This window comes from Mauremys mutica, chromosome 20 (assembly GCF_020497125.1).
Source record: "Mauremys mutica isolate MM-2020 ecotype Southern chromosome 20, ASM2049712v1, whole genome shotgun sequence".
NCBI lineage: Eukaryota > Metazoa > Chordata > Testudines > Geoemydidae > Mauremys > Mauremys mutica.
Genome location: NC_059091.1, coordinates 10,717,751 through 10,733,815, shown reverse-complemented (window position 1 = coordinate 10,733,815; position 16,065 = coordinate 10,717,751). Strand labels below are relative to the sequence as shown.

At 63.1% G+C, this 16,065-nt stretch overlaps 1 protein-coding gene across 1 annotated transcript in view; it reads left to right on the top strand.

Annotated features, from left to right (window-relative positions):
• The window catches only part of LOC123353394 (syntaxin-binding protein 2-like), a 20,701-nt gene extending 4,636 nt beyond the window's left edge, over positions 1–16,065 (top strand). Inside the window, exons 5-18 of the mRNA XM_044994426.1 lie at positions 112–215; positions 1,369–1,517; positions 2,244–2,328; positions 6,592–6,722; positions 6,869–6,976; positions 7,683–7,740; positions 8,281–8,346; positions 9,045–9,125; positions 9,450–9,585; positions 11,361–11,467; positions 11,952–12,041; positions 14,721–14,806; positions 15,219–15,376; positions 15,937–16,065. Of these exons, the coding sequence (XP_044850361.1) occupies positions 112–215; positions 1,369–1,517; positions 2,244–2,328; positions 6,592–6,722; positions 6,869–6,976; positions 7,683–7,740; positions 8,281–8,346; positions 9,045–9,125; positions 9,450–9,585; positions 11,361–11,467; positions 11,952–12,041; positions 14,721–14,806; positions 15,219–15,376; positions 15,937–16,016 (1,439 nt within the window). The 3' untranslated portion in view covers positions 16,017–16,065. The remainder of the gene's footprint in view (positions 1–111; positions 216–1,368; positions 1,518–2,243; positions 2,329–6,591; positions 6,723–6,868; positions 6,977–7,682; positions 7,741–8,280; positions 8,347–9,044; positions 9,126–9,449; positions 9,586–11,360; positions 11,468–11,951; positions 12,042–14,720; positions 14,807–15,218; positions 15,377–15,936) is intronic.

Sequence of the window (16,065 nt, the reverse complement as noted above, 5' to 3'; positions counted from 1 at the left end):
GCACTACTGCCCCTGCTGTGCCCATCCTGGCCCTGTCTGGGGGGGCTGGCGCTGTGCTGGGGGTCCTGAGCCCTGTGCCTGTCACCCCCACCCACTGCCTTTGCCTTGCAGCCTGTCCTGAGCCTCTGGTCAAGGAGCTGAGGGAGTCACGGGTCACCAAGGCCATCAAAACCCTCAAGGACATCAACGTGGCCTTCCTGCCCTACGAGAGCCAGGTGAGGGGTGGCCGGGCTTTGGAGGAGCCGGGCTGCGGGGCAGACAGTGACGTACGACACCCCACCCTTAGTGTTCAACGTGGCTGGGGGGTGGGGGGGAACCTTTCCCTTCTAGGGCCCTGGGTTTATCGCCAGCACAGGGCAGCAGGGACTAGCCGGCTGCTCACACCCTGTGAGACGGGGAATCGCTGGCTTAGATGTCTGGGGGAGGAGGGCCCTGCCTCCCCGGCTTTACCAGCTCTTACTGATGGTTTATACCAGGCCTGCAAGACAGCCCGATACTCCACACGCCTGCCCTTTGCCCAACCGCCCCATCCCCTCCTTGTGTCGTCAGTGGATTTCCCCCCTCACGCCCCTGAGGGGAGGGCTGTGTTGTCAGCCCCATTGCATTGATGGGGAAACTGAGGCACAGAGCGACATGAGCCTGGTCTACACACACAAGCTTTGTTGGTCTGGGTTTGTCACGGAGACATGAGAGAAAAAATCCCCCCTGTAACTGATGCAGCTGTGGTGGCAGAGCCCCTGGGTAGATGCCGATATGCTGGCCAAGCAGTCCTTTCGCCACTGTAGCTTATTTCATCTGGGGTACCGGTGCCAGCTGTGCCAAGAGAAGCTCTGGCTGGTATAAGCTGAGTGTCCGTCAGGAGGCTTTGCTGGTTCACCCGTCCCGTTGCGCCTGCAAACCCTTCATGGCCGATACTGTTTTATTGGTGTCCAGGCATGTTTGCCCCAATGGCTCGTTCTGTTTGGCCAGTGAAATAAGCGACAGCGGCAGGCACGCATTGATGCCAGGTTTGCCCGTGGCTACACTGGGGCTTTCACCAGACTAGAAGCGTGGCCAACCCCCCTCCCCCAACATTGACTTCTCCAGGGCAGAGACACACCCCGAGGGCACCTGGGAGTCTGCAGCTCAATAAGGACCTGAAGCCAGGGAGTCTTCATCCCAGGCTGGTGCATGAATCTCTGGGCCGCTGTCCCTCTGCCACAACAGCAGTGGCTCTGGCAAAGGGATCTCCCTCACTAGGGGCTCGCTATGGCTCTGCCAGGCTGGTCTGGTCCAACAGCGCATCGTAGGGGCGTGGTGTGGGGCATAGCTGGCCTGGCTGCCAGCAGTTGGCACCAGGGTCTGATCTCTGCTCCCCTCGTCTCCTAGGTGTACTCCCTGGACAGGCCACAGACCTTCCACATCTGGTTCAGCCCCTACCGCGCCTGGGAAAAGAACAAGGAGCAGGAGATGCTGGCAGAGCAGATTGCCACGTTGTGCGAAACCCTGGAGGAGTATCCAGCCATCCGCTACCGGAAGTGAGTGTGCCGGGGGAAGGGGTGTGACGAAGTGGGAATGTTCTTAATGTTTTCTCTGAATACTGCGTGGGTGCCTGTGATGCAGCAGGGAGAGGGGAGTATTGACCTGGGCAGGTTGCAGGGGAGTTTTGCTGGGACTGTCTGCATTGGGGATGGGAAACTTTCCTTGAGGCCAGATACCTGAGCATGTAACCTGAGAACCAGGAGGGGGGTTGGAGCCAGGTGACACCTTTACCCAGGAAATGGACAAAGGCTGGAGGAGGAGTCGGGGGGAGGCTGGGTGAGACTGGCTGGAGGGAGTTTCAGTTTGGAGCTGGCTGGGAAAATGGAGGGGAGCCTAGCCGGATGGACCTGACTGAGGGGGTCCTGTTGTCTGTACCTGAAAGACCTGTCTTGGACTGTGTTGCTGTCAACTAAACAAACCTGTTTTACTGGCTGGCTGAGAGTCATGGTGAGTCGCAGGAAGCCGGGAGTGCAGGGCCTTGTCTCCCCCACACTGTGACAAGGGGTACCCAGCTATCTGCTTCAGGAAGTGAGTGTGCCCGGGGAAAGGGGTACCCAGCTATCCCCTATAGGAAGTGAGTGTGCCCGGGAGATACCCGGCCATCCACTACAGGAAGTGAGTGTGCCCAGCGGGAGAAGGGTACCTGGTCATCTCCTACAGGAAGTGTGTGTGCCCCTGCGGGAGGAGAGGTTTCTGACCCATAGGGTTTGTCTTTGTTGCAGGGACCATGAAGAGAACTTCCACCTGGCTCGCGCTGTGCTGGCCAAACTCAAGGTGTTCAAGGAATACAAGCCCAGCATGGGAGAGGTGAGTGAGCTGTGCCGGCCGTGCCCTCGCCCTGGGACAGAGCCGCGGGGGGAGCACATGAGAAGTAGAAGGAAGGAGGAGCGATTTCGAACCTGCCTGGAGATCCTGGCCGGGGGAGGGGTGGGGTCTAGACCTGCTTGGAGATCCTGAGGGGTTGGCAGAACAATAGCATTCCCTGTGTGGGGACTAATGGCCCCAGCCCTTCTCTAACACTGGCCGTGGGCAGATCTCAAAGTGCTCTACAAAGGCCAGTGTCCTTATCCCCTCTGTACAGATGGGGAAACCGAGGCACCGCCTGGGGAAGTGTGTGCCCAGCACAATCTCTCTGTTTATAAACAGGGCAGTTCGATCACAGAACTAAGCTTTGCACACGGAGCCTCTTCCACACCTGGACACTCCTGTCTGTGTGTGCGCCTACACCCATCCCCATGGTATCGGAACCTCACTAATGAATTCAGCCTCCCAGGGCAGGCAGGGTGGCCTGTGTTACAGATGAGAAACTGAGGCATGCAGGGAGTCTGCCAGAGCAGGATTAGAACCCAGCTCTCCTGAGCCTTAGCCACAAGTCAGCCCTGGCCTGTGGGCTCCCCCCAACTTCTGCCGTCCCCGTCCCACCCCCAGCAGAGGGGAGCTGCAAACCCACCCTGCCCTGGATTCTCGCACAAGAAACTCAGAGGTTCCTGTCCCCCTAGGAGAAGCAAAGTGATGTAAAATCCAAAGCCTGCCCAGATCTCTCCCTCCTGTTGCTTCTGCTCTTGCTTCCAGCCTTTGCCGAGCTGCTGGGAGACTGTGCACCTGTGGCCAACTGGGAATGTTTGTAATATCTTTTATGAAGCTGATGTGTGCCTCAGTTTCCCCTATATGTTGCATGGCTTCTCTGGCGGGACATGGGGGGGGAACAGGGCCGGCTCCAGAGCCCAGTGTGGCAAGCACCCGCGTGGGGCGGCCCTTTCCCGGGGGGGCGGCAGGCTGGGCCGGCGGACCTGCCGCAGTCATGCCTGCGGGAGGTCCACCGGAGCCCCGGGAGCAGCGGACCTGCCGCAGGCATGACTGCGGAGGGGACGCGCGGCCGGAGGCTCCAGTGGACATCCCGCAGGCATGACTGCGGACGGTTCGCTGGTCCCGCGGCGGCTCGGCTGGACCTCCCGCAGGCATGCCTGCGGCAGCTCCAGCGGAGCCGCCGGACCAGCGAACCGCCCGCAGCTGCGGGAGGTTCAGCCGAGCCGCGCGACCAGCGGACCCTCCGCAGTCATGCCCGCGGGAGGTCCGCTGCTCCCGCGGCTCGGGGGCGCCTCCCGGGCATGACTGCTTGGGGCGGCCAAATTTGTAGAGCCGCCCCTGGGGGGGAAGGACTCTCAGCCCTGGTCTACACACCCCCCCTAATTCGAACTAGGGTACGCGAATTCAGCTACGTGAATAACGTAGCTGAATTCGAACTACCCTAGTTCGAAAACTTACCCGTCCAGACGGCGGGGAAGCGAAGTCCGCGGCTCTCAGGTCGACTCCGGCAACTCCTCCTGACGCGGTGGAGTACCGGAGTTCGACCTAGCGCTTCCGGAGTTCGAACTATCGCGTCTAGATCAGACGTGATAGTTCGAACTCCGAGAAGTCGAACTCCCCGCGTCGGACTGAAAGGTAAGTATAGACCAGGGCTCAGGGAAGGTAAGAATCATGGTGTGTGAGGGGGTGTCACCTCCCTGTCTTGGTGAAATGAAGAGAATCCAACCCAGATCAGCTTAGGAGCCAGAAAGACCGTGCCAGCTCCAAGGGCTCCTGGCTGGACACTCCCAGCAGGGAATTGGAGCAGGGCCCCCAGCTCGAGAACACAGAGTTGGGAAGGTTTGAGCTGGGGGATAAGTGAGGGAAGCTGGGAGCTCTCGCCTGAGAACTGACCAAGGTCAGACTGAGGCCTGGTCTACACGAGGCAATTGGGTCAGTGTAACTGCGTCGCTCGGGGGCATGAGAAAGGCGGCGTCACTGAAGCGGCGCAGCTGCAGCGGTTTACATGTAGACACAGTGGTGAGCTGGAGCCGGTTCGCGGGAACCAGTTGTTAAATTTAGAAGCCCTTTTAGAACCGGTTGTCCTGTGCGGGAAAACCAGTTCTAAAAGGGCTTCTAAATTTAACCGGTAAGTTTAAGTGACCCAAGAGCGTAGCTTGGGGGGAGCAGCCGCTCCCCCTCAGCACATTACCTAAAAGTGGCACCTTAGGCGCCGACCCCGTGGGTGCTCCAGCTCCCCACCCCAGCCCCAGCTCACCTGTGCTCCGCCCCGCTTCTCCCCCACCCCCACCGCTTCCCGCAAATCAGCTGTTCACGTGGGAAGCCTGGGAGGGCTGAGAAGCAAGCAACGGCTTCGCGCACACCTGGCTGCCCAAACCGTCTACACAGGGAAGGGATTGACAGCATGCTTGTTAACCACCGGAGCTACTTGCTGCAGCAGAGCTGGCTCCAGCCTGCAGCCCCTGTCTGATCTGTGCTATTCTCAGGAGCTGGGAGGTGCTGGGGAGGTCAAAGTCCTGCTCCGTACACACCCTGCTGCTCTTACTCCTGTGAGTCCCCCCAGGGATATTCCTGAGGCTCTTGCCAAGCCTCCCTGTCACAGGTGTAAGCACTATCCCCATGTTACCCGGGGGAAACTGAGGCATGGAGCAGCGTGCCAGGAGTAGGTGGCAGAGGCAGGAATAGGAGCCAGGAGACCTGACTGCCCAGCCCCCTTCAATAGAATCCAGACAGCTCGCCCACCGCAGGGCCAGGAGTGCTGACTCAAACCCCTCTGCTCTAGGCAAGGTGGGGTGACCCAATGGTTAAGCCAGGCCCCATCTGCAGTCGGGTATCCCTCCAGCAGAGCCTAACTGGCAAAGGTGTGAGCAGAGTCCAGGGGTGGGGGGCATAGCAACCCACCCAGGCTGGGTAGGGCTGGAGAGCAATGATGGCTTCAGCTCTGGGGTCATGTCCCTGCTCTGCCCAGACTCCCTGTGTGACCTTGGGTGAGTCACCCAGCCTCTCTGGGCCTCCATCCCCCTCTGCAATGGGGTGACAGCGCTGCCCAGCCCCACGTGCATGGTTTGGGGGGAGGCAGGATGAAGCAATGATAGTGCTACAGTGGTGGGGGCCAGATACTCGTCCAAGAGAGGCGCTTCCCCGTCAGCCTCAACTAGGGTGACCAGAGAGCAAGTGTGAAAAATCAGGGCGGGGATGGGGGGTAATAGGAGCCTACATATGAAAAAGACCCCAAAATCAGGACTGTCCCTATAAAATCGGGACATCTGGTCACCCTAACCTCAACCCATTTACCCAGAGACTGTGGAGACCTGCCAGCGAGTGGGTGGTGACTGGTCCAAGGTTCTGCTTCTAAGTGTGGCTGAAAATCGGGCCATGTACTGAGGTGGGACAGTTGGGGAAGCGTCAGGGGCTGTACGTCTCGGCCCCCCCCAGACGGTCTGTGCTACCCAGCGAAGAGCAGATGCAGCCCCTTGCCGAGGTGCTCCTGGGTGGGCTTGGGTTCCACTGGGGCTGCTGGAGCTGGTTTCAGAGCCGCCTGCCATGGGAGCGCAGGGCTGGTCTCCTATCGCCACCTGCTGTGCCAAGAGGGCAGTGCATGCTGATCAGGCAGGGAGCAGGGGCTGGGCCAGCCCGCCCATGATGTGGGTCTGAGCTGCTGACCATTTGAGTGGTCTCTATCCAACTGGATGCTGGGGGCCACCCAGGCTGGGAGCGGGGAGCTAGAGGCTCACATGGGGTCCCAGCTCAGATGCAAGGTGGGGCATCGGGATAACGTCCCATTGTCCCCCTCTGGGACCTTGTATCAAAGAGTCTCTGGGCCTGGTGTTGGTTAACGATAGACCAGCCAGGGCCTTCTGGTGTAGTTCCCCCGGCCCCCACGCAGCATATGGGGCAGGGGGCAGTCGGGGGGCTGCCTTGCAAGGGGCATGGTCCCGTTGGTGGAGAAGCACAAGCTGAGAGCGTGTTTAGGGGAGGGGGGCATTGCTATTTGCACGAGGGGCAGGTGGTCTGTCCCTGCAGGGGGCGTTGCAGCACAGCTGAGTGGGGAGCTCTCCCTGCCGGTCAGGGCAGGACCCCAGGGCACGTCCCAGCTAGCTTGGGAGGTGTCTCTTGGCTTCCTGCTGGGGTTGGGGGCTGGGCCGCAGAGAGGGCAGGTGGTGAAGTTTCAGGCCACCAGGGCCCGTTGGATTGTGCCGTGTGAGCCAGGCCAGGACCCCTCCGCCGGAGCAGGGGGTGACGGGTCTCTCTCCTTTGCCCCAGGGCCCCGACAAAGCCCGCTCTCAGCTGCTGATTGTGGACCGGAGCTTCGACCTGGTGTCCCCACTGCTGCACGAGCTCACCTACCAGGCCATGGCCTACGACCTGCTCAGCATTGAGAACGACACCTTCAAGTAGGGCCTGGCTGCCAGCAGGGGGCACCCCGCACTCCTCCTCAGGTGGGCTGGGGGGGATGTGACCCAGGCACCTGCACTGCTCTGCAGCCCCCAGGCTTGGGGGAGGGGTGCCGCAGCCTGACCCCGTCTCCCCTCCCCCGCAGGTACGAGACGACGGGGACCAGCGTCTCGCGGGAGAAGGAGGCGCTGCTGGACGAAGATGACGAACTCTGGGTGCAGCTACGCCACATGCACATCGCTGACGTCTCCAAGTGAGCGCGCTCAGCCCTGCCCCTGACACCCCCCTCAGTGCCCCACCCATCCCTTGGACACTCCCCACCGTGCCCCACCCAGGGCCAGAACCCATCCCCTTCAGACACACCCCTCCCCACCCTGGGGCCCCCTCGGACACACCCCTCTCCTTCCCTTCCCACCCTGCTCCCCCTTGGATACACTCCTCTCCCACCCAGTGCAGGGACACCCCCCGCAACACACCCCTCTCCTGCTCACTGCCAGGACTCCCCTCCCCCTCCCACCCAGTGCTGGGGCTGGTCCCTCAGACATGCTCCTTGACCCAGCCCCTCTCCCCAAAGGACCCCTGAGCGCTCCCTTCCAGAGCCACTGTCTGCAGCTCCTCTCGGGGATCCCCTTGGACACTGTCTTCCCCCGATCCCAGGATCTCCCCATGCGCCTCACAGTTCCCTTGAGGGAGTCCCTCACCAACCTCCTGCTGGGCCTGCCGCTGCCCCCAGACCACCCAGCAAGGCGCCAGGAGCCCCCAGAGGTCCACTGAACTCTCTGCCTTGGGGTAACTTGGGAAGAGCCCCCCCCTAACTCCCCCGGCCCCATCTGAGGCTCTCGAGGCAAAAAACCCTGGTGCTGTGGGGCGGGGGGCTCTATCACCTGTAGTATAGGACAGGGCGCCCCCTACCTTCAAGGCAGTGCCTGGCTTCAGTCTGACCCCTCTCCCTGCTGCAGGAAGGTGACGGAGCTGCTGCACACCTTCTCTGAGAGCAAGAGGCTGACCACGGACAAGGTGCGGCGGGGGCTGTGGGCGGAGCGATTGGGAAGTCCAGGATGGGGGGACCCATCCCACTGCCATTGATGGGGAGGGGAGGCTGCTCTGCTGCCCCAGGAGGCCTTGGCGGAGGTGGGGCTGTCCCATTGCTCCCAGGGTTTGCCTGTAAAGGGCTAAGAAGTGTATGTGGAGCCCCCTGCCCCCAGCCAGAGCTCTGGAACTCCCCACGGTGTGGGAGGGCAGAGGCCCATGGGGCGGGGTCAGACAGCAGGATCGGGGCCGTGCAGGAAGAGCTGCAGAGAGCCAACGCTGGCATCTCCCCGGCCTGCTGCCGCTTTACACCTCAGGGGCGCTCAGGTTGCGGGGCTCCTGTCTTATTCCAGCTCCCCTGGGAAGAGCAGGTCTAACCCAAGCCGCAGCTACGTGTGGCCTGAGTGACCCGCCCTGGCCCTGGCACGCGTGGCTGGGCTGCTGTGGCTGACCCCAGGCGAGGCCTCTGCCCCGCAGGGGGCTCCGTGCACTGGGAGGGGCCGGGATCTCACCACTGCCTCCCTCCAGGCCACCATCAAAGACCTGTCCCAGATGGTGAAGAAGTTGCCTCAGTACCAGAAAGAGCTGAACAAGGTAACGGGGCTGGGGCTGTTAGTGGGCGGGGGGCAGGGCATTCAGCGGGGCTGTTGGGGGGCAGGGTGCTCTGTGGGGCTGGTGAGGCACAGTAGGGACTCTCTGGGGGGCAGGGCACTCTGGGGCACTCTGCTTTACTGCCTGATGAGAGCTGCTGACCTGTCACGTCGGGCAGAGCCATTTCCCCCCCAGGTGCTGTGTGGCACCATGGGCAGCAGCCTGCTCGTCAGTGCCCAGAGCTGCCCCGTTAGCCCCAGCAATGGCAGCCCTTGGGTAATGCCCACGCCTTGCTGCTGCAGCTCTCAGGAGACGGCCTTGGTGGGCTTCCAAACCAGCCCGTTGGAGCCACTCCTGGTGCCACTGGGCCATGTGCCAATGGAAAGCTCCTGGCCACTGGCACAGGTACCCCGACACCGGCTGGTCTCCAAGCCCCCAGCCTTGGGGTGGCTAACAGAGAAACCATGGGCTGCTTTGGAAGCTGCTTCCTCCTCCTGATCCTCCCCTCCAGCTGCCCCGCTCCACCCCAGAGGTGGCAGCACATCAGTGCTGGGCAAAACAATCCCTATATACTGGCCTTATACAGCCGGTTGGGGCTGCCCCTCTGGCCGAGGGGCCCTCCTTGGGGGTTGGGGGGTGCCGGTGCTCTGGACCAGCCGGTGATGCGGTAAACTCCCCCATGCCCTGGTCTCTCCCCGCAGTACGCCACACACCTGAACCTGGCTGAGCACTGCATGCAGCACTTCATAGGATCGGTGGAGAAGGTGTGCGGCGTGGAGCAGGTGGGTGTGTGGGCAGAGCCTGGCTGGGGGGCAGAGTCTGGCTCATGACTCAGCCCGGAGAGAGGGGTCTCAGACCCACAGGCTCGCTGGAGCCAGGGCCAGCCCCACCATGCAGCACCAGGGGTGCAGAAGGGGGACATGGTGCTCGGGTTACTCCCTGGGGGCCTGTTGCTCACCCCAGGGGGAGCTGACCCCAGGGAGGAGGGGGCCCTGGCACAGGGGGTAGGCGAGCTGTGGTCTGTGGGGCTGTCGCGTCTCCCATCCTGCTGCAAGGCGAGAGGAAGCGGAGCGGCCTGACCTGGGCCTTGTGTGTTCGCCCCCCAGGACCTGGCCATGGGGATGGACGTGGATGGGAAGAAGATCAAAGACCCCATGAAGATCATCGTGCCCGTCCTGCTGGACCCCAGCGTGCAGGCCTACGACAAGCTCCGCATCATCCTGCTCTACATCTTGAACAACGGTAACGCCACAGGCCTGCAGGGGGCAGCACTGGGGGGCCTGCTGCTGCAGGGGGCACCCCTGGAGGCAGTGCCCAGGTCGGTGGGGCTGGGGGGGAATAGCACTACTTAGACTGGCACCCCCCCAGCCATGCTGGGTGCCTCCTGGCCAGCTGCTTCCCGGGGCTTGTGTCCAGCCTGGCTCTACGGCCCTGTCTCCCCTCTGCCCACCTCTCGGTGCCTGCGAGCGGCCTTTGCTCCCTGCTGCTGCCTTCCCAGCAGTGTCCACCCTCCACACTCCCCCCAGCCCGTTCTCTGCAGGGAGGGGAAATGGAGACACACCCCCGGAGCGGCCCCCAGGCCCATTCTCTGCAGGGAGGGGAAATGGAGACACACACCCGGAGCGGCGCCCAGCCCGTTCTCTGCAGGGAGGGAGGGAGGGGACGCACGCCCTGAGCAGTCCCCGCCCGTTCTCTGCAGGGAGGGGGATGGAGACACACACCCAGGGCAGCCCCCCGGCCCGTTCTCTGCAGGGAGGGGGATGGAGACACACACCCGGAGCAGCCCCCCAGCCCGTTCTCTGCAGGGAGGGGAAATGGAGACACACACCCGGAGCAGCCCCCTGGCCCGTTCTCTGCAGGGAGGGGAAATGGAGACACACACCCGGAGCAGCCCCCCGGCCCGTTCTCTGCAGGGAGGGGGATAGAGAGACACACCCGGAGCGGCCCCCCGGCCCGTTCTCTGCAGGGAGGGGGATGGAGACACACACCCGGAGCAGCCCCCCGGCCCGTTCTCTGCAGGGAGGGGGATGGAGACACACACCCGGAGCAGCCCCCTGGCCCGTTCTCTGCAGGGAGGGGGATGGAGACACACACCCGGAGCAGCCCCCCGGCCCGTTCTCTGCAGGGAGGGGGAACATCCCTCCCTTCCTGCAGGCTGTTCAGACACCATGTTCTGCCTCTGAGCCCCCTGTGACCAGCTCCCTGCCCACCCCTTGTGTCCTCCCTGGACCAGCTCCCTGCTTCTTGCTGCATCCAGCCCCTTCCCCCAGCTCACCAGGGCCTGGGGAACCTCCCTGCCCCTGACATTGGCACAGTCCCTCTTCCCCCATCGGTTCCTGCCCCATGCTGGCTCGGTGGGGCAGGGCCCTGCTCCGGGACCCTTCCTGTAACCCTGCTCAGGCACTGCCCCTGCGCCCATTGCCCAGGCCAGGTGCCCTCATGTGGCTCCTCTGGCTGCCCAGTTTCCTGGCCAGGGGGTGCTGTGGAGTTGCCAGGCCTCCCCCTCTGCACTAAGCAGCAGTAAATGGTTTGGGGGGGTTGCCCTCCCTCCAGCTCAAGGCCTCACAGCCTTAAAGAGCCAGACCTCGGCTCTGACACTGCACCTGACTGGCTGCAGAAGGGGGAGCCCAGATTGGGGGAGGGGGGCTCCCACTGCACTGCCAGGGGGAGCTAGAGAGACCCCTGCTCCCAGCGCTGAGAGAACCTGTGGAGGCAGGAGCAGCAAGAACCTGAATTCAATCATTAACTGTGTGGGATCCAGTGGGTTAGAGCGGATGGTGCTGGGAGCCAGGACTCCTGGGTTCTACCCCCAGCTCTGAGAGGGGAGTGGGGTCTAGTGGTTAGAAGGGGGCTGGGAGCCAGGACTCCTGGGTTTATCCCCAGCTCTGAGAGGGGTGGGAAGAGCAGGATCTCAGGATTTGATCGGGGAACTAGGACTCCTGGGCCACGGACTGAATGTGCCTGGGCTGTGGGTGCGTCCCAGGGGTGCTAGCGCTGACCTGTCTCTCCCCATGCAGGTGTGAGCGTGGAGGCCATCAGCAGGCTGATCCAGCATGCCAGCATCCAGCAGCAGGGTGACATCATCTACAACATGGAGCGCCTGGGCACCTCCTTCATGCCTGGGGTAAGGGACTGGGGCCAGGGGCCGGTAGCTGTACCCATGCCAGGGGGCAGATCTGGGAAGCCCAGGCCATCCTGGGGGTGCGCCCCTATGGCAGTGACCTACTCCCAGCAGAGGTGGCCTCTGTCCCTGTACAGTGGGGTGACGCCCTCCCCATATGAGGGTGACCCCTGAGTTACTCCCCATCTGGGGTGACCCCTTCTGCCCCTGCAGAGGACCCTGGGGGTCAGGACCTCAGATCACCAGGGATCTGGTGACCACTGCATGGGGTGGCCATGCAGCAAATTGGGGGCAAACTCTGTCCTCCCATCAGTCTCTCTCCCCTCCTGTCTCTCTCGCTCAGTGATCCATTCTGTTCTTTTCTCTGCCTCTCCCCTGCCAGCCCGGCTGGAGCGACTCAGATAGGCTGCGCTCTCCCTGTCTGCCCCCATTCCCACCCCGCACCCCCTCCCTGCTGCCTCTCACCCCCTCTCCCTTCCTCCCCCAGAGGGGGCAGCTGCAACCCAAGAGGAAGGTGCGGCTGGAGTCCACCTACCACCTCTCCCGCTGGACCCCCAGGCTCAAGGATGTCATGGAGGTACCTGGCCATCTGCTTCCTGGCCTTGGGGGTGGGGGGTCACACCTGGCAGGCTGGGCCCAAGGGAGTGGGGCTGGTTTGGGGTCAGCCACGTATAGAGCCCTGCATATCCGCGCACCATTTCTGCAGATAGTGGATCGGCTGCAGAGACAACCAGGTCAGTCTCTACTCCCCAGCAGCGCCTGGCCCACAGCATCCGGCTCATGCAGCCCGGGGGGCGCAGCGCGCTCGGGGCCGCCAGCCAGCAGCCAGTGGCTGTCCGGCACCCATTTGCCCCACTGCGCTGCTTCCTGTCCTGCAGGTCGAGCAGCACCAGCGTCCCCACCAGCTCCTGGGCAGCAGGATTTGGGATTGGAGCGGGCGGGGCCCCTGCACCAAGGGTGACCAGATGTCCCGATTTTATAGGGACAGTCCCGATATTCAGGACTTTTTCTTATATGGGAACCTATTACTCCCCACACTCTGTCCCGATTTTTCATACTTGCTGTCTGGTCACCATACCAGGGCCCCGCCCCTCCACCCCCTGTGATGCAATATGCTCTGCTGCTGTCGTGTACCATCGCTCGTGACCCCCCAGAAACATCACTTGATAAGACACCCCTTCCCCCATCCCCCACCCCCTCCACGCTGCCCCCACCCCCTCCACGCTGCCCGTTCTCGAGAGCCCGCCCCTGCTCTGCCCCTTCTTGAGATCCCGCCCCCAAACTGCACCTTCTCCTCGAGACCCCGCCCCCACATTGCCCCTTCTTGACACCCACCCCCACGCTACCCCTTCTCCTCAAGACCCTGCCTCCTCCACGCTGCCCCTTAACCTCAGTCCCCACCCTCGCGCTGCGTCTTCCCTGCAAGACCTCCTTCCCCTCCCCCCCACCCCCCCGCTATCCCTTGTGAGCGCATCCTGCTGCTGGTGAGGATGTGGATACAGGTAAAAGACGGCTAGTGCAGTGGTCTCCAAAGTGGGGTGCGCAAGAGGATCCTTGGGGGTGCGCGGCAGGAGAGGCGCTTCGGCTGGGAGTCCACACGGCTTTTTTTTTTTTTTTTTTTTTGCTTTGGCACAAATGGTGGAGCCAGCGTGGCAGGGGGTGTGCGATCAGAAAAGTTTGGAGACCACTGGGCTAGTGGATCGCGGGCTGATGCAAATCCACATTTTTGTATCTGTGCAAGGCTCTAGCCATGTGAGGGGCTCATCAGAGAGCCCTCTCCTGCTGCCATCCTTAGGGACTTATATCATAGACTCGAGTGTTGGGGAGTTGTCTTACCCGGTGCTGCGATGCTGCCACCTCTGGGAGGGGGGGGGGGCATGGGCGGTTTATACAGGGGTCCCTCACCAGGCCTGAATTCTTCCTGAGGAGTGGCAGGCAGCTGTTAACAGCCGCACAGCAACACTGCCTGGGAGTCTAGGGCAGGAGGTGATCAGTGTGTGGGGCTGGAAGTGCAGGGGATCCAGGCAGCACACTGTCATGACTGGTACTGGAATCTGAATGGCCGGCAGGGTCCTTGGCCTAACCTCCAGTGAGGAGCAGCTGTTTGACGTTCATCTGAAGGACAAACTCCTGCAGCACAGTACTGGTCACTGACTGACCGGGGAGCGCGCGCCCCCTGCAGAGCCCCCCTCTCCCTGCAGTACAGAGCCCCCTAGCGCCGCACTGGAGCCAGCACTGACTGACCGGGGAGAGCGCCCCCTGCTGAGCCCTCCCCCCGCTCCCTGCAGAACAGAGCCCCCTAGTGCCGCACTGGGGTCACAGAGCACCCTCTGCTGACTCACTAGCACCCCCCAGCACCCAGTGGCTTTTCCTTAGAGGTCTCCTATTCAAGCGCTGCCTGATCCCAAACCTGCTTAGCTTGTGAGAGGTGACATGGTCGCTCCTTCCCCCCACGCTTGCTGGGGCCTGAGCCCCTCATCGCCCTGCCCTGTGGGGCACTCCTCAAGGGGGTGAGGGGAGCACATTTAGTTGCCTTCATCCTACTGGCTTGGGGATCCTCCAGGCCAAGGATTAACCCCCTGGCCCCAGCTCCTGGCCCTGGTAGATCACAGGCGGGAGGCTCCCAGGCCCCTGCTCCAGCGCTGTGATGGGTCGTCCTGTGGGATTTTGGGGCAGGCAGTTGCGGTAGCCTCAATCCCGTGCCTAATCCAATCAAGGGCGCTGCCCCCCGCGCCAGCCGCAGCTCGTCAGGCCTTAAGCTTCCCTGTACAAGTCAACGCAGCGGATTCATGTAAAAGCCCCTATTATGTGGCATTCGGCTATATCACAGCCTGGGCCCCCGCGTGGCTGGGACACACCTCATGGGGCAAGAGGCAGGGCCTGGATCTGCCTGCAGCATGGAAAGGGCACTGAGGGCAGCCTCCCCCCCCAAGTGAGGGGCCCTGGATCCAGCGGCAGGAGGTCTCTGCCCTCCCCATAACGATGGAGGGGTGGGGAGTTCACAGCAGGGCACTGAGCGGCTGAGGGGGATGTGGGGAGATGGGGGCATCACTGGAGGAGTCCGTGTGCTCTTTGCTGGCTCCCCATGCGCCACCCCAGAAAGGGGGCCCCAGGCTGCTCCCCCCAGGGACTGTCAATCATTCAGTGAGGAGCTGTCCCAGCCCTTCCCCCCAGTGGGGCCTGGCTTGGCCACCAGGTCCAAGGTTCCTGCTGCTTGGCCCCTGCTGACCTGTCCTCCCCCTGCCCTCCCCCCCAGGACATCACTGAGGACAGACTGGACAGGGAGCTGTGGCCCTTCCTCTCAGACCCGGTCCCTTCCACCAGCTCCCAGGCTGCTGTCAGGTAAGGCTGAGCCTGGCTGGGCTGTGGGGGGCAGAGCCCTGACATCCTCCCCCCACCTCCCAGGGTGTAGGAGCTTCTGTGCCTGGGAGTGTGTGGCCAGGACCCTGCCCTCTACAGGGGAGGGGGTGCCCAAGAGCCTGGAGCCCTGGACCCCTCTCAGCATGTCTCCCACCCCCCAGCAGTCCCTCAGCACCCCAGGGCCCAGGATGGAGGGACGGGACTGGCCGGGCTGTAGACAGCACCCCCAGCCCAGGGCAGGTGCCACCCTCCCCTACTCCCTCTTGCCTGCTTTGGGTCTCCTGTCCCACGGCCTTGGGCAGGGCCTGCCCCCCAGCCTCCTCGGGGTCCTGCCCTTCCATCTGGCATCCCTCAGCGAGCCCCTGGTATCCACACTGCCCCTCTCTCCCCCCAGCCCCCACTCCGGGCATTGGCACAAGAACAGGCCAGCGGCCGAGAACCTGACGGGCCAGCGCCTCATCATCTACGTGCTGGGTGGGGTGTCCATGTCTGAGATGCGCTGCGCCTACGAAGTGACCCAGGCCAGCGAGGGCAAGTGGGAGGTGGTGATCGGTGAGTGGGGCGAGTCCTGGGGGGAGGGCGGCTGGAATGCCCAGGTCAGGGACAGTCAGGACCCTCTGGGAGGTGGACACCCTAGAACCACCTGCCCAGCACCCACAGGGCACCCGTGCCACCCTCTGTCCTCCTGCACCTGGGGGGCCTGGGAACAGATGTGCTGGCCCCACCTGCCCGCATGGGGGCCCCACATGGCCTGTATCTAGCCACCTGATCTCCTGGCCTCTGGCTCCCCAGGGCTCTCCTTGCCCAGGGACCATGTGTGGGGGCCCAGTCAGACACCCCCAGGAACACCCATGGGGATATGGCTCACCCCCTGCACACACCCCTCTAAGACCCAAGGATGAGGAACACTGTCAGCGGGTGGATTCTTGCCTGGCCGTGCAGGATACAGCGGTACGAGGGGTGCGGTGCCAGGCCGCGGTGGGTAGGAGGGGCTGTCTCCTCCCCCCCTGCACTAGAGCAGGGTCCAACTGCAAGGATGGGGGAGATGGTGATGCCAGCCTCATGCCTCCCCCACTGTGCCCACTGCTGCCAACCACCTGTCTCCCCCGCAGGTTCCAGTCACATCCTGACCCCCAGGCGCTTCCTGGATGACGTCCAAACCCTCGACCAGCTGGCCCCCGAGGAGGCCTAGAAGCAGCCCCCTCCCCCCAGAGACTCTGCCCCCCACAGCTCGCTGCCCC